General features: G+C 53.1%; 1 protein-coding gene across 6 annotated transcripts in view; it reads right to left on the reverse strand.

Annotated features, from left to right (window-relative positions):
• LOC123770518 (homer protein homolog 2) overlaps nucleotides 1-27,500 on the reverse strand; it is a 292,519-nt gene that overhangs the window by 171,219 nt on the left and 93,800 nt on the right. For 3 of the 6 annotated variants that reach the window (XM_069324489.1, XM_069324487.1, XM_045762502.2), the window contains exon 2: nucleotides 6,393-6,509. The exons of the other annotated variants lie outside the window; for them this stretch is intronic. In XM_069324489.1, coding sequence (XP_069180590.1) covers nucleotides 6,393-6,463 — 71 coding nt within the window. In that variant the 5' untranslated portion in view covers nucleotides 6,464-6,509. The remainder of the gene's footprint in view (nucleotides 1-6,392; nucleotides 6,510-27,500) is intronic. 6 annotated transcript variants of the gene reach the window in all.

Here is a 27,500-nt window from a genome sequence, read left to right on the forward strand (position 1 = left end):
TGGTGACAGGTAGTGTTGCCTGGCACACTGCCTGCTGGAGAGTCACTGTGGAGTACTGGGTGGTGACAGGTAGTGTTGCCTGCTGGAGAGTCACTGTGGAGTACTGGGTGGTGACAGGTAGTGTTGCCTGGCCACACTGCCTGCTGGAGAGTCACTGTGGAGTACTGGGTGGTGACAGGTAGTGTTGCCTGGCACACTGCCTGCTGGAGAGTCACTGTGGAGTACTGGGTGGTGACAGGTAGTGTTGCCTGCTGGAGAGTCACTGTGGAGTACTGGGTGGTGACAGGTAGTGTAGCCTGTTGGAGAGTCACTGTGGAGTACTGGGTGGTGACAGGTAGTGTAGCCTGGCCACACTGCCTGCTGGAGAGTCACTGTGGAGTACTGGGTGGTGACAGGTAGTGTTGCCTGGCACACTGCCTGCTGGAGAGTCACTGTGGAGTACTGGGTGGTGACAGGTAGTGTTGCCTGGCCACACTGCCTGCTGGAGAGTCACTGTGGAGTACTGGGTGGTGACAGGTAGTGTTGCCTGGCACACTGCCTGCTGGAGAGTCACTGTGGAGTACTGGGTGGTGACAGGTAGTGTAGCCTGGCACACTGCCTGCTGGAGAGTCACTGTGGAGTACTGGGTGGTGACAGGTAGTGTTGCCTGGCACACTGCCTGCTGGAGAGTCACTGTGGAGTACTGGGTGGTGACAGGTAGTGTTGCCTGCTGGAGAGTCACTGTGGAGTACTGGGTGGTGACAGGTAGTGTTGCCTGGCCACACTGCCTGCTGGAGAGTCACTGTGGAGTACTGGGTGGTGACAGGTAGTGTTGCCTGGCACACTGCCTGCTGGAGAGTCACTGTGGAGTACTGGGTGGTGACAGGTAGTGTAGCCTGCTGGAGAGTCACTGTGGAGTACTGGGTGGTGACAGGTAGTGTTGCCTGGCCACACTGCCTGCTGGAGAGTCACTGTGGAGTACTGGGTGGTGACAGGTAGAGTTGCCTGGCCACACTGCCTGCTGGAGAGTCACTGTGGAGTACTGGGTGGTGACAGGTAGTGTAGCCTGCTGGAGAGTCACTGTGGAGTACTGGGTGGTGACAGGTAGTGTAGCCTGGCACACTGCCTGCTGGAGAGTCACTGTGGAGTACTGGGTGGTGACAGGTAGTGTTGCCTGCTGGAGAGTCACTGTGGAGTACTGGGTGGTGACAGGTAGTGTTGCCTGGCCACACTGCCTGCTGGAGAGTCACTGTGGAGTACTGGGTGGTGACAGGTAGTGTAGCCTGGCCACACTGCCTGCTGGAGAGTCACTGTGGAGTACTGGGTGGTGACAGGTAGTGTTGCCTGGCCACACTGCCTGCTGGAGAGTCACTGTGGAGTACTGGGTGGTGACAGGTAGTGTTGCCTGCTGGAGTCACTGTGGAGTACTGGGTGGTGACAGGTAGTGTAGCCTGCTGGAGTCACTGTGGAGTACTGGGTGGTGACAGGTAGTGTTGCCTGGCACACTGCCTGCTGGAGAGGTACTGTGGAGTACTGGGTGGTGACAGGTAGTGTTGCCTGGCCACACTGCCTGCTGGAGAGTCACTGTGGAGTACTGGGTGGTGACAGGTAGTGTTGCCTGGCCACACTGCCTGCTGGAGAGTCACTGTGGAGTACTGGGTGGTGACAGGTAGTGTAGCCTGGCACAATGCCTGCTGGAGAGGCACTGTGGAGTACTGGGTGGTGACAGGTAGTGTAGCCTGGCCACACTGCCTGCTGGAGAGTCACTGTGGAGTACTGGGTGGTGACAGGTAGTGTAGCCTGGCACACTGCCTGCTGGAGAGTCACTGTGGAGTACTGGGTGGTGACAGGTAGTGTTGCCTGCTGGAGAGTCACTGTGGAGTACTGGGTGGTGACAGGTAGTGTAGCCTGGCCACACTGCCTGCTGGAGAGTCACTGTGGAGTACTGGGTGGTGACAGGTAGTGTTGCCTGGCACACTGCCTGCTGGAGAGTCACTGTGGAGTACTGGGTGTGGGGGAAGTCTCTGGCAGTGGGCGTCACCACCCACATTATGACTGAAGCAACAGGGTGACCTGCTGGCCAGGGCTGCCACCTACACCCCCACGGCACCTACACTCACCTTTACACCTGGCCTGCTCCCTCCTACCCTCTGGGGCCAGTGTGGGAGCCTAGCGAGCCTTCAGAGCACTTGCTGAGGTCCGTCTGTGTCTCTGGAGCACACGGGGTAAAGTGCTCACTTCCATACCCGGGATACAGGATGTAGAAGGGAAGGAACAAACATATTCTCTCGGCGTTGCGTCCCGTAACAAGAGAACACAGTAGAGGAGCTGGTCTTTACCTCTGTCTTGGTCCATCCCGCCCTCCACCACACAACTGGACACCTCGGGCCATCCCGCCCTCCACCACACAACTGGACACCTCGGGCCATCCCGCCCTCCACCACACAACTGGACACCTCGGGCCATCCCGCCCTCCACCACACAACTGGACACCTCGCTCCATCCCGCCCTCCACCACACAACTGGACACCTCGCTCCATCCCGCCCATCACCACACAACTGGACACCTCGGGCCATCCCGCCCTCCACCACACAACTGGACACCTCGCACCATCCCGCCCTCCACCACACAACTGGACACCTCGGGCCATCCCGCCCTCCACCACACAACTGGACACCTCGGGCCATCCCGCCCTCCACCACACAACTGGACACCTCGCTCCATCCCGCCCTCCACCACACAACTGGACACCTCGCTCCATCCCGCCCTCCACCACACAACTGGACACCTCGCACCATCCCGCCCTCCACCACACAACTGGACACCTCGCTCCATCCCGCCCTCCACCACACAACTGGACACCTCGCACCATCCCGCCCATCACCACACAACTGGACACCTCGCTCCATCCCGCCCTCCACCACACAACTGGACACCTCGGGCCATCCCGCCCTCCACCACACAACTGGACACCTCGCACCATCCCGCCCTCCACCACACAACTGGACACCTCGCTCCATCCCGCCCTCCACCACACAACTGGACACCTCGGGCCATCCCGCCCATCACCACACAACTGGACACCTCGCTCCATCCCGCCCATCACCACACAACTGGACACCTCGGGCCATCCCGCCCTCCACTACACAACTGGACACCTCGGGCCATCCGGCCCTCCACCACACAACTGGACACCTCGCTCCATCCCGCCCTCCACTACACAACTGGACACCTCGCTCCATCCCGCCCTCCACCACACAACTGGACACCTCGCTCCATCCCGCCCATCACCACACAACTGGACACCTCGCTCCATCCCGCCCTCCACCACACAACTGGACACCTCGCTCCATCAGGCCCTCCACCACACAACTGGACACCTCGCTCCATCCCGCCCTCCACCACACAACTGGACACCTCGCTCCATCCCGCCCTCCACTACACAACTGGACACCTCGGGCCATCCCGCCCTCCACCACACAACTGGACACCTCGCTCCATCCCGCCCTCCACCACACAACTGGACACCTCGCTCCATCCCGCCCTCCACCACACAACTGGACACCTCGCTCCATCCCGCCCTCCACCACACAACTGGACACCTCGGGCCATCCCGCCCTCCACCACACAACTGGACACCTCGGGCCATCCCGCCCTCCACCACACAACTGGACACCTCGCTCCATCCCGCCCTCCACCACACAACTGGACACCTCGCTCCATCCCGCCCTCCACCACACAACTGGACACCTCGCTCCATCCCGCCCTCCACCACACAACTGGACACCTCGCTCCATCCCGCCCTCCACCACACAACTGGACACCTCGCTCCATCCCGCCCTCCACCACACAACCGGACACCTCGCTCCATCCCGCCCTCCACCACACAACTGGACACCTCGCTCCATCCCGCCCTCCACCACACAACTGGACACCTCGCTCCATCCCGCCCATCACCACACAACCGGACACCTCGCTCCATCCCGCCCTCCACCACACAACTGGACACCTCGCTCCATCAGGCCCTCCACCACACAACTGGACACCTCGCTCCATCCCGCCCTCCACCACACAACTGGACACCTCGCTCCATCCCGCCCTCCACTACACAACTGGACACCTCGGGCCATCCCGCCCTCCACCACACAACTGGACACCTCGCTCCATCCCGCCCTCCACCACACAACTGGACACCTCGCTCCATCCCGCCCTCCACCACACAACTGGACACCTCGCTCCATCCCGCCCTCCACCACACAACTGGACACCTCGGGCCATCCCGCCCTCCACCACACAACTGGACACCTCGGGCCATCCCGCCCTCCACCACACAACTGGACACCTCGCTCCATCCCGCCCTCCACCACACAACTGGACACCTCGCTCCATCCCGCCCTCCACCACACAACTGGACACCTCGCTCCATCCCGCCCTCCACCACACAACTGGACACCTCGCTCCATCCCGCCCTCCACCACACAACTGGACACCTCGCTCCATCCCGCCCTCCACCACACAACTGGACACCTCGCTCCATCCCGCCCTCCACCACACAACTGGACACCTCGCTCCATCCCGCCCTCCACCACACAACTGGACACCTCGCTCCATCCCGCCCTCCACCACACAACTGGACACCTCGCTCCATCCCGCCCTCCACCACACAACTGGACACCTCGCTCCATCCCGCCCTCCACCACACAACTGGACACCTCGCTCCATCCCGCCCTCCACCACACAACTGGACACCTCGCTCCATCCCGCCCTCCACCACACAACTGGACACCTCGCTCCATCCCGCCCTCCACCACACAACTGGACACCTCGCTCCATCACTCTCAACAACATATATTATGTGGTACAGTAGTGCAACTGGTCAACAATTGTTAGCCAACACTTTGCTCTCTCCCTGGCTTGTGTAGAGCAGCTATATCTGCTGAGATAACCACTTGTGGTAGCTACTCACTTCCTCAAGTGCTCACTTGAACAAGTGATGCACTTGCTCAAGTGCTTCCTCAAACTACTCACTTCCCTAATAACTATCTACGGGCTCACTATAGCCCGTGTTACTTGGAACTTTTTGTTCCAGGTAGCGAATCTTTAACAATAACTCGCTTCCCCCTTCACAGCAGGAGAGATTGCTGAAATAGAGGGAATACAGAGAACATATACGGCACGCATAGACGAGATAAAACACCTAAATTATTGGGATCGTCTCAAAGCTCTCCAAATGTACTCTCTAGAAAGGAGACGAGAGAGATACCAAATAATATACACCTGGAAAATACTGGAGGGTCAGGTCCCAAATCTACACAGTAAAATAACAACGTACTGGAGTGAACGATATGGAAGAAAATGCAGAATAGAACCAGTGAAGAGCAGAGGTGCCATAGGCACAATCAGAGAACACTGTATAAACATCAGAGGTCCAGTGAAGAGCAGAGGTGCCATAGGCACAATCAGAGAACACTGTATAAACATCAGAGGTCCGCGGTTGTTCAACGTCCTCTCAGCGAGCATAAGAAATATTGCCGGAACAACCGTGGACATCTTCAAGAGGAAACTAGATAGATTCCTCCAAGGAGTGCCGGATCAACCGGGCTGTGGTGGGTATGTGGGCCTGCGGGCCGCTCCAAGCAACAGTCTGGTGGGCCAAACTCTCACAAGTCAAACCTGGCCTCGGGCCGGACTTGGGGAGTAGAACAACTCCCAGAACCCCATCAACCAGGTATCAAGCTAGTATCAACCAGGTATATAGCAGGTATCAAGCAGGTATCAAGCAGCTCTCCAGCGGCCACCATTGTTCTCCACACCACACTGAGTGCTCGTGCTGCTCACATTTCTTTTATAAATATAGAATTCCATGATTCTGGAGCTGAGTGCATTAGCATGTTGTTAATATCTCATTCAAAATCCGCGGAGTTCGTGTTGGTATTAAACTCAGTTTTGAGGTGTTTGTATATCAGTCATAGAGAAGGTGTCTATAGCGCTCCCGCCTTCACCTTGTTTATGATGGTGGTAAACATGTCCTGGTATTGACATGTTAGCACAAGACTACTGTCTGTCTGTCACCCGCGGCCTACCCTTCACTCCCCGCCAATTGACATTTCGCCCATGGGCAAAAAATTTGTACATTGTTCTTTAAGTAAAAAATAAAACCGCCGTAATATTAACGTTTTGGCCGTGCCTCGATAGGTTAGTCGTATTGCTTCAGTTCGTACATTAAACACTGTTGAACTTTCTGGTAGGGGGGGGGGGGAAGATAACATTTATAGTGACAAATCACAAGTGTTCAGACAACCTCCTTGATCCTTCCTGGAAAACTCAAACATGTTAGCAACACGTTGCAAACTCTGCATCTTGAGCAGGTAATAAGTGGATCAATGAGTCTGTTAATGCGAGCAGGAATTACCTCATGTATATATGATGGTTAGCGTGGTCGAGGGTGGAGAGTTGGGCCGCGTCCCCACCATGGCCGTCCATGGCTCTCACTACTCACCACTACCTTATGCCAACCACAACAACTTACCTGACAAGAGAGAGAGAAAAGTCAACAGTTACTAATATAGTGTCTCACTCTATTATTACAGTCATTATGGTAACGCCATAACTGGTAGGCTATTAGACTTTGTAACAACACTACACAACACCCGTGACATGATGTAACAACACCCACAACACTACACAACACCCACAACACTACACAACACCCGTGACATGATGTAACAACACCCACAACACTACACAACACCCGTGACATGATGTAACAACACCCACAACACTACACAACACCCACAACACTACACAACACCCGTGACATGATGTAACAACACCCACAACACTACACAACACCCGTGACATGATGTAACAACACCCACAACACTACACAACACTACACAACACCCACAACACTACACAACACCCACAACACTACACAACACCCACAACACCCACAACACTACACAACACCCACAACACTACACAACACCCACAACACTACACAACACCCACAACACTACACAACACTACACAACACCCACAACACCCACAACACTACACAACACCCGTGACATGATGTAACAACACCCACAACACTACACAACACTACACAACACCCACAACACTACACAACACCCACAACACTACACAACACCCACAACACTACACAACACCCACAACACTACACAACACCCACAACACTACACAACACCCACAACACTACACAACACCCACAACACTACACAACACTACACAACACCCACAACACTACACAACACCCTCAACACTACACAACACCCACAACACTACACAACACCCACAACACTACACAACACCCTCAACACTACACAACACCCTCAACACTACACAACACCCACAACACTACACAACACTACACAACACCCACAACACTACACAACACCCACAACACTACACAACACCCACAACACTACACAACACTACAGAACACCCACAACACTACACAACACCCACAACACTACACAACACCCTCAACACTACACAACACCCACAACACTACACAACACCCACAACACTACACAACACCCACAACACTACACAACACCCACAACACTACACAACACCCACAACACTACACAACACTACACAACACCCACAACACTACACAACACCCTCAACACTACGCAATACCCACAACACTACACAACACCCACAACACTACACAACACCCACAACACTACACAACACCCACAACACTACACAACACCCACAACACTACACAACACTACACAACACCCACAACACCCACAACACTACACAACACTACACAACATCCACAACACCCACAACACTACACAACACCCACAACACTACACAACACTACACAACACCCACAACACTACACAACACCCACAACACTACACAACACCCACAACACTACACAACACCCACAACACCCACAACACTACACAACACCCACAACACCCACAACACTACACAACACCCACAACACTACACAACACCCACAACACTACACAACACCCACAACACTACACAACACCCACAACACTACACAACACCCACAACACCCACAACACTACACAACACTACACAACACCCACAACACTACACAACACTACACAACACTACACAACACCCACAACACTACACAACACCCACAACACTACACAACACCCACAACACCCACAACACTACACAACACCCACAACACTACACAACACCCACAACACTACACAACACCCACAACACTACACAACACACACAACACTACACAACACCCACAACACTACACAACACACACAACACTACACAACACTACACAACATCCACAACACTACACAACACCCACAACACTACACACCACCCACAACACTACACAACACCCACAACACTACACAACACACACAACACTACACAACACTACACAACATCCACAACACTACACAACACCCACAACACTACACAACACCCACAACAACACCCACAACACTACACAACACCCACAACACTACACAACACCCAAAACACTACACAGCACCCACAACACCCACAACACTACACAACACCCACAACACTACACAACACCCACAACACTACACAACACCCACAACACTACACAACACCCACAACACTACACAACACCCACAACACTACAAAACACCCACAACACTACACAACACCCACAACACCCACAACACTACACAACACTACACAACATCCACAACACTACACAACACCCACAACACTACACAACACTACACAACACCCACAACAATACACAACACCCACAACACTACACAACACCCACAACACTACACAACACCCACAACACTACACAACACCCACAACACTACACAACACCCACAACACTACACAACACCCACAACACTACACAACACCCACAACACTACACAACACCCACAACACTACACAACACCCACAACACTACACAACACCCACAACACTACACAACACCCACAACACCCACAACACTACACAACACCCACAACACTACACAACACCCATAACACTACACAACACCCATAACACCCACAACACTACACAACACCCACAACACTACACAACACTACACAACACCCACAACACTACACAACACTACACAACACCCACAACACTACACAAAACTACACAACACCCACAACACTACACAACACCCACAACACTACACAACACCCACAACACTACACAACACCCACAACACTACACAACACTACATAACACACACAACACCCACAACACTACACAACACTACACAACACCCTCAACACTACACAACACCCATAACACTACACAACACCCTCAACACTACACAACACCCATAACACTACACAACACCCTCAACACTACACAACACCCATAACACTACACAACACCCACAACACTACACAACACCCTCAACACTACACAACACCCACACCACTACACAACACCCACAACACTACACAACACCCACAACACTACACAACACCCACAACACTACACAACACCCACAACACTACACAACACCCACAACACTACACAACACCCACAACACTACACAACACCCACAACACTACACAACACCCACAACACTACACAACACCCTCAACACTACACAACACCCACAACACCCACAACAATACACAACACTACACAACACCCACAACACTACACAACACCCACAACACTACACAACACCCACAACACTACACAACACCCACAACACTACACAACACCCACAACACTACACAACACCCATAACACTACACAACACCCACAACACTACACAACACTACACAACACCCACAACACTACACAACACCCACAACACCCACAACACTACACAACACTACACAACACCCACAACACTACACAACACCCACAACACTACACAACACCCACAACACTACACAACACTACACAACACCCACAACACTACACAACACCCACAACACTACACAACACTACACTACACAACACCCACAACACTACACAACACCCACAACACTACACAACACCCTCAACACTACACAACACCCATAACACTACACAACACCCTCAACACTACACAACACCCATAACACTACACAACACCCTCAACACTACACAACACCCTCAACACTACACAACACTACACAACACCCTCAACACTACACAACACCCTCAACACTACACAACACTACACAACACTACACAACACTACACAACACCCACAACACTACACAACACTACACAACACTACACAACACACACAACACTACACAACACTACACAACACTACACAACACTCACAACACTACACAACACCCACAATACTACACAACACTACACAACACTACACAACACCCTCAACACTACACAACACCCATAACACTACACAACACCCTCAACACTACACAACACCCACAACACTACACAACACCCACAACACTACACAACACCCTCAACACTACACAACACCCATAACACTACACAACACCCACAACACTACACAACACCCACAACACCCTCAACACTACACAACACCCACAACACTACACAACACCCACAACACCCACAACACTACACAACACCCACAACACTACACAACACCCACAACACCCACAACACCCACAACACTACACAACACCCACAACACTACACAACACCCACAACACCCACAACACTACACAACACTACACAACACTACACAACACTACACAACACCCACAACACTATACAACACCCACAACACCCACAACACTACACAACACTACACAACACCCACAACACTACACAACACTACACAACACTACACAACACTACACAACACTACACAACACCCACAACACTATACAACACCCACAACACTACACAACACTACACAACACCCACAACACTATACAACACCCACAACACCCACAACACTACACAACACTACACAACACCCACAACACTACACAACACCCACAACACCCACAACACTACACAACACTACACAACACCCACAACACTATACAACACCCACAACACCCACAACACTACACAACACTACACAACACCCACAACACTATACAACACCCACAACACCCACAACACTACACAACACTACACAACACCCACAACACTATACAACACCCACAACACCCACAACACTACACAACACTACACAACACCCACAACACTACACAACACCCACAACACCCACAACACTACACAACACTACACAACACTACACAACACTACACAACACCCACAACACTATACAACACCCACAACACCCACAACACTACACAACACTACACAACACTACACAACACCCACAACACTACACAACACCCACAACACCCACAACACTACACAACACCCACAACACTACACAACACCCACAACACTACACAACACTACACAACACCCACAACACTACACAACACCCACAACACTACACAACACAACACAACACCCACAACACTACACAACACCCACAACACCCACAACACTACACAACACTACACAACACAACACAACACCCACAACACTACACAACACTACACAACACCCACAACACTACACAACACCCACAACACTACACAACACCCACAACACTACACAACACTACACAACACCCACAACACTACACAACACCCACAACACTACACAACACCCTCAACACTACACAACACTACACAACACCCACAACACTACAAAACACCCACAACACTATACAACACCCACAACACTACACAACACCCACAACACTACACAACACCCACAACACTACACAACACCCACAACACTACACAACACTACACAACACTACACAACACTACACAACACCCACAACACTACACAACACCCACAACACTACACAACACCCACAACACTACACAACACTACACAACACTACACAACACTACACAACACTACACAACACCCACAACACTACACAACACTACACAACACCCACAACACTACACAACACACAACACTACACAACACTACACAACACCCACAACACTACACAACACACAACACTACACAACACTACACAACACCCACAACACTACACAACACACACAACACTACACAACACTACACAACACCCATAACACTACACAACACACACAACACTACACAACACTACACAACACCCACAACACTACACAACACCCACAACACTACACAACACCCATAACACTATACAACACCCACAACACTACACAACACTACACAACACCCACAACACTACACAACACCCATAACACTACACAACACCCACAACACTACACAACACTACACAACACCCACAACACTACACAACACTACACAACACTACACAACACCCACAACACTACACAACACCCACAACACTACACAACACTCCACAACACCCATAACACTACACAACACCCACAACACTACACAACACACACAACACTACACAACACTACACAACATCCACAACACTACACAACATCCACAACACTACACAACACTACACAACATCCACAACACTACACAACACCCACAACACTACACAACACCCACAACACTACACAACACTACAGAACACCCACAACACTACACAACACCCTCAACACTACACAACACCCACAACACCCACAACACTACACAACACCCACAACACTACACAACACCCACAACACTACACAACACCCACAACACTACACAACACACACAACACCCACAACACTACACAACACTACACAACACTACACAACACTACACAACACACACAACACCCACAACACTACACAACACCCACAACACTACACAACACCCACAACACTACACAACACTACACAACACCCACAACACTACACAACACAATACAACACTACACAACACTACACAACACCCACAACACTACACAACACTACACAACACTACACAACACCCACAACACTACACAACACCCACAACACTACACAACACTACACAACACTACACAACACCCACAACACTACACAACACCCACAACACTACACAACACCCACAACACTACACAACACCCACAACACTACACAACACCCACAACACTACACAACACCCACAACACTACACAACACTACACAACACCCACAACACTACACAACACCCACAACACTACACAACACTACACAACACTACACAACACTACACAACACCCACAACACTACACAACACCCACAACACTACACAACACCCACAACACTACACAACACTACACAACACACACAACACTACACAACACCCACAACACTACACAACACCCACAACACTACACAACACCCACAACACTACACAACACCCACAACACTACACAACACTACACAACACCCACAACACTACACAACACCCACAACACTACACAACACTACACAACACTACACAACACCCACAACACTACACAACACCCACAACACTACACAACACCCACAACACTACACAACACTACAGAACACCCACAACACTACACAACACCCACAACACTACACAACACTACACAACACCCACAACACTACACAACACTACACAACACCCTCAACACTACACAACACCCACAACACTACACAACACCCACAACACTACACAACACCCACAACACTACACAACACCCACAACACTACACAACACTACAGAACACCCACAACACTACACAACACCCTCAACACTACACAACACCCACAACACTACACAACACCCACAACACTACACAACACCCACAACACTACACAACACCCACAACACTACACAACACCCTCAACACTACACAACACCCACAACACTACACAACACCCACAACACTACACAACACCCACAACACTACACAACACTACACAACACCCACAACACTACACAACACCCACAACACTACAGAACACCCACAACACTACACAACACCCACAACACTACACAACACCCACAACACCCACAACACTACACAACACTACACAACACCCACAACACTACACAACACCCACAACACTACACAACACTACACAACACCCACAACACTACACAACACCCACAACACTACACAACACCCACAACACTACACAACACTACAGAACACCCACAACACTACACAACACCCTCAACACTACACAACACCCACAACACTACACAACACCCACAACACTACACAACACCCACAACACTACACAACACCCACAACACTACACAACACCCTCAACACTACACAACACCCACAACACCCACAACACTACACAACACCCACAACACTACACAACACCCACAACACTACACAACACCCACAACACTACACAACACTACACAACACCCACAACACTACACAACACCCACAACACTACACAACACCCACAACACTACACAACACTACACAACACCCACAACACTACACAACACTACATAACACTACACAACACTACACAACACCCACAACACTACACAACACCCACAACACTACACAACACCCTCAACACTACACAACACCCACAACACTACACAACACCCACAACACTACACAACACCCACAACACTACACAACACCCACAACACTACACAACACCCACAACACTACACAACACCCACAACACTACACAACACCCACAACACTACACAACACCCACAACAATACACAACACCCACAACAATACACAACACCCACAACACTACACAACACCCACAACACTACACAACACCCACAACACCCACAACACCCTTAACACTACACAACACCCACAACACTACACAACACCCACAACACCCTCAACACTACACAACACCCACAACACTACACAACACCCACAACACTACACAACACCCACAACACTACACAACACCCACAACACTACACAACACTACAGAACACCCACAACACTACACAACACCCTCAACACTACACAACACCCACAACACTACACAACACCCACAACACTACACAACACCCACAACACTACACAACACCCACAACACTACACAACACCCACAACACTACAGAACACCCACAACACTACACAACACCCACAACACTACACAACACTACACAACACCCACAACACTACACAACACTACACAACACCCTCAACACTACACAACACCCACAACACTACACAACACCCACAACACTACACAACACCCACAACACTACACAACACCCACAACACTACACAACACCCACAACACTACACAACACCCACAACACTACACAACACCCACAACAATACACAACACCCACAACACTACACAACACCCACAACAATACACAACACCCACAACAATACACAACACCCACAACACTACACAACACCCACAACACTACACAACACCCACAACACTACACAACACCCACAACAATACACAACACCCACAACACTACACAACACCCACAACACTACACAACACCCACAACAATACACAACACCCACAACACTACACAACACCCACAACAATACAAAACACCCACAACACTACAGAACACCCACAACAATACACAACACCCACAACACTACACAACACCCACAACAATACACAACACCCACAACACTACACAACACCCACAACAATACACAACACCCACAACACTACACAACACCCACAACAATACACAACACCCACAACACTACAGAACACCCACAACAATACACAACACCCACAACACTACACAACACCCACAACACTACAGAACACCCACAACAATACACAACACCCACAACAATACACAACACCCACAACAATACACAACACCCACAACACCCACAACACTACAGAACACCCACAACAATACACAACACCCACAACAATACACAACACCCACAACAATACACAACACCCACAACACTACAGAACACCCACAACAATACACAACACCCACAACAATACACAACACCCACAACAATACACAACACCCACAACAATACACAACACCCACAACACTACAGAACACCCACAACAATACACAACACCCACAACACTACACAACACCCACAACACTACAGAACACCCACAACACTACAGAACACCCACAACACTACAGAACACCCACAACACTACAGAACACCCACAACACTACAGAACACCCACAACACTACAGAACACCCACAACACAACAGAACACCCACAACAATACACAACACCCACAACACTACAGAACACCCACAACACTACAGAACACCCACAACACTACAGAACACCCACAACACTACAGAACACCCACAACACTACAGAACACCCACAACACTACAGAACACCCACAACACTACAGAACACCCACAACACTACAGAACACCCACAACACTACAGAACACCCACAACACTACAGAACACCCACAACACTACAGAACACCCACAACAATACACAACACCCACAACACTACACAACACCCACAACACTACACAACACCCACAACACTACAGAACACCCACAACACTACACAACACCCACAACAATACACAACACCCACAACAATACACAACACCCACAACAATACACAACACCCACAACAATACACAACACCCACAACAATACACAACACCCACAACACTACAGAACACCCACAACACTACAGAACACCCACAACACTACAGAACACCCACAACACTACAGAACACCCACAACACTACAGAACACCCACAACACTACAGAACACCCACAACACTACAGAACACCCACAACACTACAGAACACCCACAACACTACAGAACACCCACAACACTACAGAACACCCACAACACTACAGAACACCCACAACAATACACAACACCCACAACACTACACAACACCCACAACAATACACAACACCCACAACAATACACAACACCCACAACAATACACAACACCCACAACAATACACAACACCCACAACAATACACAACACCCACAACACTACAGAACACCCACAACAATACACAACACCCACAACACTACACAACAATACACAACACCCACAACAATACACAACACCCACAACACTACACAACACCCACAACACTACACAACACCCACAACACTACACAACACCCACAACAATACACAACACCCACAACAATACACAACACCCACAACACTACACAACACCCACAACACTACACAACACCCACAACACTACACAACACCCACAACAATACACAACACCCACAACACCCACAACACTACACAACACCCACAACACCCACAACACTACACAACACCCACAACACCCACAACACTACACAACACCCACAACAATACACAACACCCACAACACCCACAACACTACACAACACCCACAACACCCACAACACTACACAACACCCACAACAATACACAACACCCACAACAATACACAACACCCACAACACTACACAACACCCACAACAATACACAACACCCACAACAATACACAACACCCACAACAATACACAACACCCACAACAATACACAACACCCACAACAATACATAACACCCACAACAATACACAACACCCACAACAATACACAACACTACACAACACCCACAACACTACACAACACTACACAACACCCACAACACTACACAACACTACACAACACCCACAACACTACACAACACTACACAACACCCACAACACTACACAACACTACACAACACCCACAACACTACACAACACTACACAACACCCACAACAATACACAACACCCACAACAATACACAACACCCACAACAATACACAACACCCACAACAATACACAACACCCACAACAATACACAACACCCACAACAATACACAACACCCACAACAATACACAACACCCACAACAATACACAACACCCACAACAATACACAACACCCACAACACTACACAACACCCACAACACTACAGAACACCCACAACAATACACAACACCCACAACACTACAGAACACCCACAACACTACAGAACACCCACAACAATACACAACACCCACAACACTACAGAACACCCACAACACTACAGAACACCCACAACAATACACAACACCCACAACACTACACAACACCCGTTACTGCTTGATACCTGGTTGATGGGGTTCTGGAAGTTGTTCTACTCCCCAAGCCCGGCCCGAGGCCAGGCTCGACTTGTGAGAGTTTGGTCCACCAGGCTGTTGCTTGGAGCGGCCCGCAGGAACACATACCCACCACAGCCCGGCTGATCCGGAACTTCTCTTAGAAAACAGTCCAGTTTCCTCTCGAAGAAGTCCACGGTTGTTCCGGCAATATTTCTTATAGTCGCTGGGAGGACGTTGAACAACCGAGGACCTCTGATGTTTATACAGTGTTCTCTGATTGTGCCTATGGCACCTCTGCTCTTCACGGGTTCAATCTTGCATTTTCTTCCATATCGTTCACTCCAGTACGTTGTTATTTTACTGTGTAGATTAGGGACCTGGCCCTCCATATGATCATACTGAGGTTGGTGAATGAGAGTGTTCAAACTATACAGTGATATCTTGGCTGATAGCCTCGTATCACGAATATTGTGTTTATGATATAATCTTATATTGCCGTATATTATTCTTATTTATGTATTGTCAATGTGTGACATACATTTCCCGGTCTATATTAATTCTGTATCAAAGTTGTGTATCATGTAATTGTGGATATATATATTAGACGTGTAGTTATAGCAGTAGCCTAATGTCATGGCGTTTGAAAAACATCCTTGTATGCTTATTGTAATTAATACTACGTGAATGTTGTATAGGTAACATTATGTGGACCATGTTGAAGAATGTATACATTTAGTTTCCAGATGTATTATTCATATGTATACTGAGTAGTTTCCCTTGTAGTGTTGTACCTTGTATTGTGCACTTGTGGACACTTAATGAAAATATGACACTGTCAAATGCTTTCCACTTAGACAATCTTTTGATACACATGTTGTATATATCTAATATGTGTTATATCTTTGTATACATATGTATAACCGTTGGTGTATGGCGTTGAATCCTCCCTATCCTCCCAAGTGGTTGGGTATCATTCCTTACCCCCCGTCCCATCCCAAATCCTTATCCTGATCTCATTTCAAGTGCTATATAGTCTTAGTGGCTTGACACTTTCCCTGATAATTCCCCTTCCCTATCCTCCCCCCCCCTTCTGATCTAGACTTTGGCAGTGTTGCCATCTCGTATGTATGCAATTTTTTGTATATTTATGTTGTATTTCATGATAATTTCTTTAATGTATTAAATTATATTAATACACCAGCAGGATGGTCCGGGCCACACACCAGCAGGATGGTCCGGGCCGCTCCTACACCAGCAGGATGGTCCAGGCCGCTCCTACACCAGCAGGATGGTCCGGGCCGCTCCTACACCAGCAGGATGGTCCAGGCCGCTCCTATACCAGCAGGATGGTCCGGGCCACACACCAGCAGGATGGTCCGGGCCACACACAAGCAGGATGGTCCGGGCCGCTCCTACACCAGCAGGATGGTCCGGGCCGCTCCTACACCAGCAGGATGGTCCGGGCCGCTCCTACACCAGCAGGATGGTCCAGGCCGCTCCTACACCAGCAGGATGGTCCGGGCCGCTCCTACACCAGCAGGATGGTCCGGGCCGCTCCTATACCAGCAGGATGGTCCGGGCCACACACCAGCAGGATGGTCCGGGCCACACACCAGCAGGATGGTCCGGGCCACACACCAGCAGGATGGTCCGGGCCGCTCCTACACCAGCAGGATGGTCCGGGCCGCTCCTACACCAGCAGGATGGTCCGGGCCGCCCCTACACCAGCAGGATGGTCCGGGCCACACCCCAGCAGGATGGTCCGGGCCACACACCAGCAGGATGGTCCGGGCCACACACCAGCAGGATGGTCCGGGCCGCTCCTACACCAGCAGGATGGTCCGGGCCGCCCCTACACCAGCAGGATGGTCCGGGCCACACCCCAGCAGGATGGTCCGGGCCACACACCAGCAGGATGGTCCGGGCCACACACCAGCAGGATGGTCCGGGCCGCTCCTACACCAGCAGGATGGTCCGGGCCGCTCCTACACCAGCAGGATGGTCCGGGCCGCTCCTACACCAGCAGGATGGTCCGGGCCGCTCCTACACCAGCAGGATGGTCCGGGCCGCTCCTACACCAGCAGGATGGTCCGGGCCGCTCCTATACCAGCAGGATGGTCCGGGCCACACACCAGCAGGATGGTCCGGGCCACACACCAGCAGGATGGTCCGGGCCGCTCCTACACCAGCAGGATGGTTCGGGCCGCTCCTACACCAGCAGGATGGTCCGGGCCGCTCCTACACCAGCAGGATGGTCCGGGCCACACACCAGCAGGATGGTCCGGGCCACACACCAGCAGGATGGTCCGGGCCGCTCCTACACCAGCAGGATGGTCCAGGCCGCTCCTACACCAGCAGGATGGTCCGAGCCGCTCCTACACCAGCAGGATGGTCCAGGCCGCTCCTACACCAGCAGGATGGTCCAGACCGCTCCTACACCAGCAGGATGGTTCAGACCGCTCCTACACCAGCAGGATGGTCCAGGCCGCTCCTACACCAGCAGGATGGTCCAGGCCGCTTTTACACCAGCAGGATGGTCCAGGCCGCTCCTACACCAGCAGGATGGTCCAGGCCGCTCCTACACCAGCAGGATGGTTCAGACCGCTCCTACACCAGCAGGATGGTCCAGACCGCTCCTACACCAGCAGGATGGTCCGAGCCGCTCCTACACCAGCAGGATGGTCCAGGCCGCTCCTACACCAGCAGGATGGTCCAGGCCGCCCCTACACCAGCAGGATGGTCCAGACCGCTCCTACTCCAGCAGGATGGTCCGAGCCGCTCCTACACCAGCAGGATGGTCCAGGCCGCTCCTACACCAGCAGGATGGTCCAGGCCGCTCCTACACCAGCAGGATGGTCCAGGCCGCTCCTACACCAGCAGGATGGTCCAGGCCGCCCCTACACCAGCAGGATGGTCCAGACCGCTCCTACACCAGCAGGATGGTCCGAGCCGCTCCTACACCAGCAGGATGGTCCAGGCCGCTCCTACACCAGCAGGATGGTCCAGGCCGCTCCTACACCAGCAGGATGGTCCAGGCCGCTCCTACACCAGCAGGATGGTATAGGCCGCTCCTACACCAGCAGGATGGTCCAGGCCGCTCCTACACCAGCAGGATGGTCCAGGCCGCCCCTACACCAGCAGGATGGTCCAGACCGCTCCTACACCAGCAGGATGGTCCGGGCCGCTCCTACACCAGCAGGATGGTCCAGGCCGCTCCTACAGAAGGATGGTCCGGGCCGCTCCTACACCAGCAGGATGGTCCGGACCGCTCCTACACCAGCAGGATGGTCCGGGCCGCTCCTACACTAGCAGGATGGTCCGGGCCGCTCCTACACCAGCAGGATGGTCCGGGCCGCTCCTACACCAGCAGGATGGTCCGGGCCGCTCCTACACCAGCAGGATGGTCCAGGCCGCCCCTACACCAGCAGGATGGTCCAGACCGCTCCTACACCAGCAGGATGGTCCGAGCCGCTCCTACACCAGCAGGATGGTCCAGGCCGCTCCTACACCAGCAGGATGGTCCAGGCCGCTCCTACACCAGCAGGATGGTCCAGGCCGCTCCTACACCAGCAGGATGGTCCAGGCCGCTCCTACACCAGCAGGATGGTCCAGGCCGCTCCTACACCAGCAGGATGGTCCAGGCCGCCCCTACACCAGCAGGATGGTCCAGACCGCTCCTACACCAGCAGGATGGTCCGGGCCGCTCCTACACCAGCAGGATGGTCCAGGCCGCTCCTACAGAAGGATGGTCCGGGCCGCTCCTACACCAGCAGGATGGTCCGGGCCGCTCCTACACCAGCAGGATGGTCCGGGCCGCTCCTACACCAGCAGGATGGTCCGGGCCGCTCCTACACCAGCAGGATGGTCCGGGCCGCTCCTACACCAGCAGGATGGTCCGGGCCGCTCCTACACCAGCAGGATGGTCCGGGCCGCTCCTACACCAGCAGGATGGTCCGGGCCGCCCCTACACCAGCAGGATGGTCCGGACCGCTCCTACACCAGCGGGATGGTCCGGGCCACACACCAGCGGGATGGTCCGGGCCACACACCAGCAGGATGGTCCGGGCCACACACCAGCAGGATGGTCCGGGCCACACACCAGCAGGATGGTCCGGGCCGCTCCTACACCAGCAGGATGGTCCGGGCCGCCCCTACACCAGCAGGATGGTCCGGGCCGCTCCTACACCAGCAGGATGGTCCGGGCCACTCCTACACCAGCAGGATGGTCCGGGCCACACACCAGCAGGATGGTCCGGACCGCTCCTACACCAGCAGGATGGTCCGGGCCACACACCAGCAGGATGGTCCGGGCCGCTCCTACACCAGCAGGATGGTCCGGGCCGCCCCTACACCAGCAGGATGGTCCGGACCACTCCTACACCAGCAGGATGGTCCGGACCACTCCTACACCAGCAGGATGGTCCGGGCCACACACCAGCAGGATGGTCCGGGCCACACACCAGCAGGATGGTCCGGGCCACACACCAGCAGGATGGTCCGGGCCACACACCAGCAGGATGGTCCGGGCCACACACCAGCAGGATGGTCCGGGCCACACATCAGCAGGATGGTCCGGGCCGCTCCTACACCAGCAGGATGGTCCGGGCCACACACCAGCAGGATGGTCCGGGCCACACACCAGCAGGATGGTCCGGGCCGCTCCTACACCAGCAGGATGGTCCGGGCCGCTCCTACACCAGCAGGATGGTCCGGGCCGCTCCTACACCAGCAGGATGGTCCGGGCCGCTCCTACACCAGCAGGATGGTCCGGGCCGCTCCTACACCAGCAGGATGGTCCGGGCCGCTCCTACACCAGCAAGATGGTCCGGGCCGCTCCTACACCAGCAGGATGGTCCGGGCCGCCCCTACACCAGCAGGATGGTCCGGGCCACACACCAGCAGGATGGTCCGGACCGCTCCTACACCAGCAGGATGGTCCGGGCCGTCCCTACACCAGCAGGATGGTCCGGGCCGCTCCTGCACCAGCAGGATGGTCCGGGCCGCCCCTACACCAGCAGGATGGTCCGGGCCACTCCTACACCAGCAGGATGGTCCGGGCCACACACCAGCAGGATGGTCCGGGCCGCTCCTACACCAGCAGGATGGTCCGGGCCGCTCCTACACCAGCAGGATGGTCCGGGCCGCTCCTACACCAGCAGGATGGTCCGGGCCGCTCCTACACCAGCAGGATGGTCCGGGCCGCTCCTACAGCAGCAGGATGGTCCGGGCCGCTCCTACACCAGCAGGATGGTCCGGGCCGCTCCTACACCAGCAGGATGGTCCGGGCCGCTCCTACACCAGCAGGATGGTCCGGGCCGCTCCTACACCAGCAGGATGGTCCAGGCCGCTCCTACACCAGCAGGAGGGTCCGGGCCGCTTCTACACCAGCAGGATGGTCCGGGCCGCTCCTACACCAGCAGGATGGTCCGGGCCGCTCCTACACCAGCAGGATGGTCCGGGCCGCTCCTGCACCAGCAGGATGGTCCGGGCCGCTCCTACACCAGCAGGATGGTCCGGGCCGCTCCTACACCAGCAGGATGGTCCGGGCCGCTCCTACACCAGCAGGATGGTCCGGGCCGCTCCTACACCAGCAGGATGGTCCGGGCCGCTCCTATACCAGCAGGATGGTCCGGGCCACACACCAGCAGGATGGTCCGGGCCACACACCAGCAGGATGGTCCGGGCCGCTCCTACACCAGCAGGATGGTTCGGGCCGCTCCTACACCAGCAGGATGGTCCGGGCCGCTCCTACACCAGCAGGATGGTCCGGGCCACACACCAGCAGGATGGTCCGGGCCGCCCCTACACCAGCAGGATGGTCCGGGCCGCCCCTACACCAGCAGGATGGTCCGGGCCCTCCTACACCAGCAGGATGGTCCGGGCCACACACCAGCAGAATGGTCCGGGCCACACACCAGCAGCATGGTCCGGGCCGCTCCTACAGCAGCTGCTGGAGGCTGCATATCGACCCAAGTCATGCGGGTCCAAACTCTCCCACAGGTACAACCCTTCCATACCTGCAGTGTTCCCGCCCCGCCCTTCCATACCTGCAGTGTTCCTGCCCCACCCTTCCATACCTGCAGTGTTCCTGCCCCACCCTTCCACACCTGCAGTGTTCCTGCCCCACCCTTCCATACCTGCAGTGTTCCTGCCCCACCCTTCCATACCTGCAGTATCCCTGCCCCACCCTTCCATACCTGCAGTGTTCCTGCCCCACCCTTCCATACCTGCAGTGTTCCTGTCCCACCCTTCCATACCTGCAGTGTTCCCCTGCCCCACCCTTCCATACCTGCAGTGTTCCTGCCCCAACCTTCCATACCTGCAGTGTTCCTGCCCCACCCTTCCATACTTGCAGTGTTCCTGCCCCACCCTTCCATACCTGCAGTGTTCCTGTCCCACCCTTCCATACCTGCAGTGTTCCTGCCCCACCCTTCCATACCTGCAGTGTTCCCGCCCCACCCTTCCATACCTGCAGTGTTCCTGTCCCACCCTTCCATACCTGCAGTGTTCCTGCCCCACCCTTCCATACCTGCAGTGTTCCTGTCAGGATAAGGATGCTCACGGGTGGGATGGGTCAGGATAAGGATGCTCACGGGTGGGATGGGTCAGGATAAGAATGCTCACGGGTGGGATGGGTCAGGATAAGGATGCTCACGGATGGGATGGGTCAGGATAAGGATGCTCACGGATGGGATGGGTCAGGATAAGGATGCTCACGGATGGGATGGGTCAGGATAAGGATGCTCACGGGTGGGATGGGTCAGGATAAGGATGCTCACGGGTGGGATGGGTCAGGATAAGGATGCTCACGGATGGGATGGGTCAGGATAAGGATGCTCGCAGATGGGATGGGTCAGGATAAGGATGCTCGCGGGTGGGATGGGTCAGGATAAGGATGCTCACGGTGGGATGGGTCAGGATAAGGATGCTCACGGGTGGGATGGGTCAGGATAAGGATGCTCACGGGTGGGATGGGTCAGGATAAGGATGCTCACGGATGGGATGGGTCAGGATAAGGATGCTCACGGATGGGATGGGTCAGGATAAGGATGCTCACGGATGGGATGGGTCAGGATAAGGATGCTCACGGGTGGGATGGGTCAGGATAAGGATGCTCACGGGTGGGATGGGTCAGGATAAGGATGCTCACGGGTGGGATGGGTCAGGATAAGGATGCTCACGGATGGGATGGGTCAGGATAAGGATGCTCGCAGATGGGATGGGTCAGGATAAGGATGCTCGCGGGTGGGATGGGTCAGGACAAGGATGCTCACGGATGGGATGGGTCAGGATAAGAATGCTCGTGGATGGGATGGGTCAGGATAAGGATGCTCACGGATGGGATGGGTCAGGATAAGGATGATCGTGGATGGGATGGGTCAGGATAAGGATGCTCGCGGATGGGATGGGTCAGGATAAGGATGATCGTGGATGGGATGGGTCAGGATAAGAATGCTCGTGGATGGGATGGGTCAGGATAAGGAAGCTCACGGATGGGATGGGTCAGGATAAGGATGATCGTGGATGGGATGGGTCAGGATAAGGATGCTCGTGGATGGGATGGGTCAGGATAAGGATGCTCACGGATGGGATGGGTCAGGATAAGGATGATCGTGGATGGGATGGGTCAGGATAAGGATGCTCGCGGATGGGATGGGTCAGGATAAGGATGATCGTGGATGGGATGGGTCAGGATAAGAATGCTCGTGGATGGGATGGGTCAGGATAAGGATGCTCACGGATGGGATGGGTCAGGATAAGGATGATCGTGGATGGGATGGGTCAGGATAAGGATGCTCGCGGATGGGATGGGTCAGGATAAGGATGATCGTGGATGGGATGGGTCAGGATAAGAATGCTCGCGGATGGGATGGGTCAGGATAAGGATGCTCGCGGATGGGATGGGTCAGGATAAGGATGCTCACGGGTGGGATGGGTCAGGATAAGGATGCTCGCGGGTGGGATGGGTCAGGATAAGGATGCTCGCGGATGGGATGGGTCAGGATAAGGATGCTCGCGGGTGGGATGGGTCAGGATAAGGATGCTCGCGGATGGGATGGGTCAGGATAAGGATGCTCGCGGGTGGGATGGGTCAGGATAAGGATGCTCGCGGATGGGATGGGTCAGGATAAGGATGCTCGCGGGTGGGATGGGTCAGGATAAGGATGCTCACGGATGGGATGGGTCAGGATAAGGATGATCGTGGATGGGATGGGTCAGGATAAGGATGCTCACGGGTGGGATGGGTCAGGATAAGGATGCTCACGGGTGGGATGGGTCAGGATAAGGATGCTCACGGGTGGGATGGGTCAGGATAAGGATGCTCACGGGTGGGATGGGTCAGGATAAGGATGCTCACGGATGGGATGGGTCAGGATAAGGATGCTCACGGGTGGGATGGGTCAGGATAAGGATGCTCACGGGTGGGATGGGTCAGGATAAGGATGATCGTGGATGGGATGGGTCAGGATAAGGATGCTCACGGGTGGGATGGGTCAGGATAAGGATGCTCACGGGTGGGATGGGTCAGGATAAGGATGCTCACGGGTGGGATGGGTCAGGATAAGGATGCTCACGGGTGGGATGGGTCAGGATAAGGATGCTCGCGGGTGGGATGGGTCAGGATAAGGATGCTCACGGGTGGGATGGGTCAGGATAAGGATGCTCACGGGTGGGATGGGTCAGGATAAGGATGCTCACGGGTGGGATGGGTCAGGATAAGGATGCTCACGGGTGGGATGGGTCAGGATAAGGATGCTCGGGAATCTAACCTGGGGCCTTTGGGCTACGACTCCTGAGCGCTGTCAGCTCGGCCGCGAGGATGAATACCTTTGCGCTCACCAGTTAGTGGCTGCAAGATCGAGCTTTAGCTCTAGGACCCCGCCTCTCTAGTTTAGAGCAATGACTCCTGTCCTATTTCCTTATTGCATCGCCTTTCATAATTAGGAATAGTTTGCCTCCACACCTGCTTCTTGAGCTATCTTGAGAGGTTATCTATGGGATGATTTCGGGGTTTAGTGTCCCCGCGGCCCGGTCCTCGTCTCAGTTACGTCTCTCCCTCTACTTTTTCTAGCGTCGTCAGGTTCAGTTCTTTCAGTCACTCTTCATATGCCATCTCTTGCTATTCTGGGACGAGCTTCGTCGCAAACTTTTGAACCTTTTTTCAGTTTCCTTGTGTGTGTGTGTTTACTATTTGTGTCTGCAAAATCGAGCTATTAGATCTTGGACCCCGCCTTTCTAACCAACCTATTTTTCCTCTATTATATCTACTACATATATTTCTCTAAAACAAACACACACATACACACACACACACGTGAACAAGGGGACACAGGTGGAAACTGAGTACCCACATGAACCACAGGGACGTTAGAAAGAACTTTTTTAGTGTCAGAGTGGTTGACAAATGGAATGCATTAGGAAGTAATGTGGTGGAGGCTGACTCCATACACAGTTTATAATGTAGATATGATAGAGCCCAGTAGGCTCAGGAACCTGTACACCTGTTGATTGACAGTTGAGAGGCAGGACCAAAGAGCCAGAGCTCAACC

Source organism: Procambarus clarkii, chromosome 14 (genome assembly GCF_040958095.1).
Source record: "Procambarus clarkii isolate CNS0578487 chromosome 14, FALCON_Pclarkii_2.0, whole genome shotgun sequence".
Taxonomy (NCBI): domain Eukaryota; kingdom Metazoa; phylum Arthropoda; class Malacostraca; order Decapoda; family Cambaridae; genus Procambarus; species Procambarus clarkii.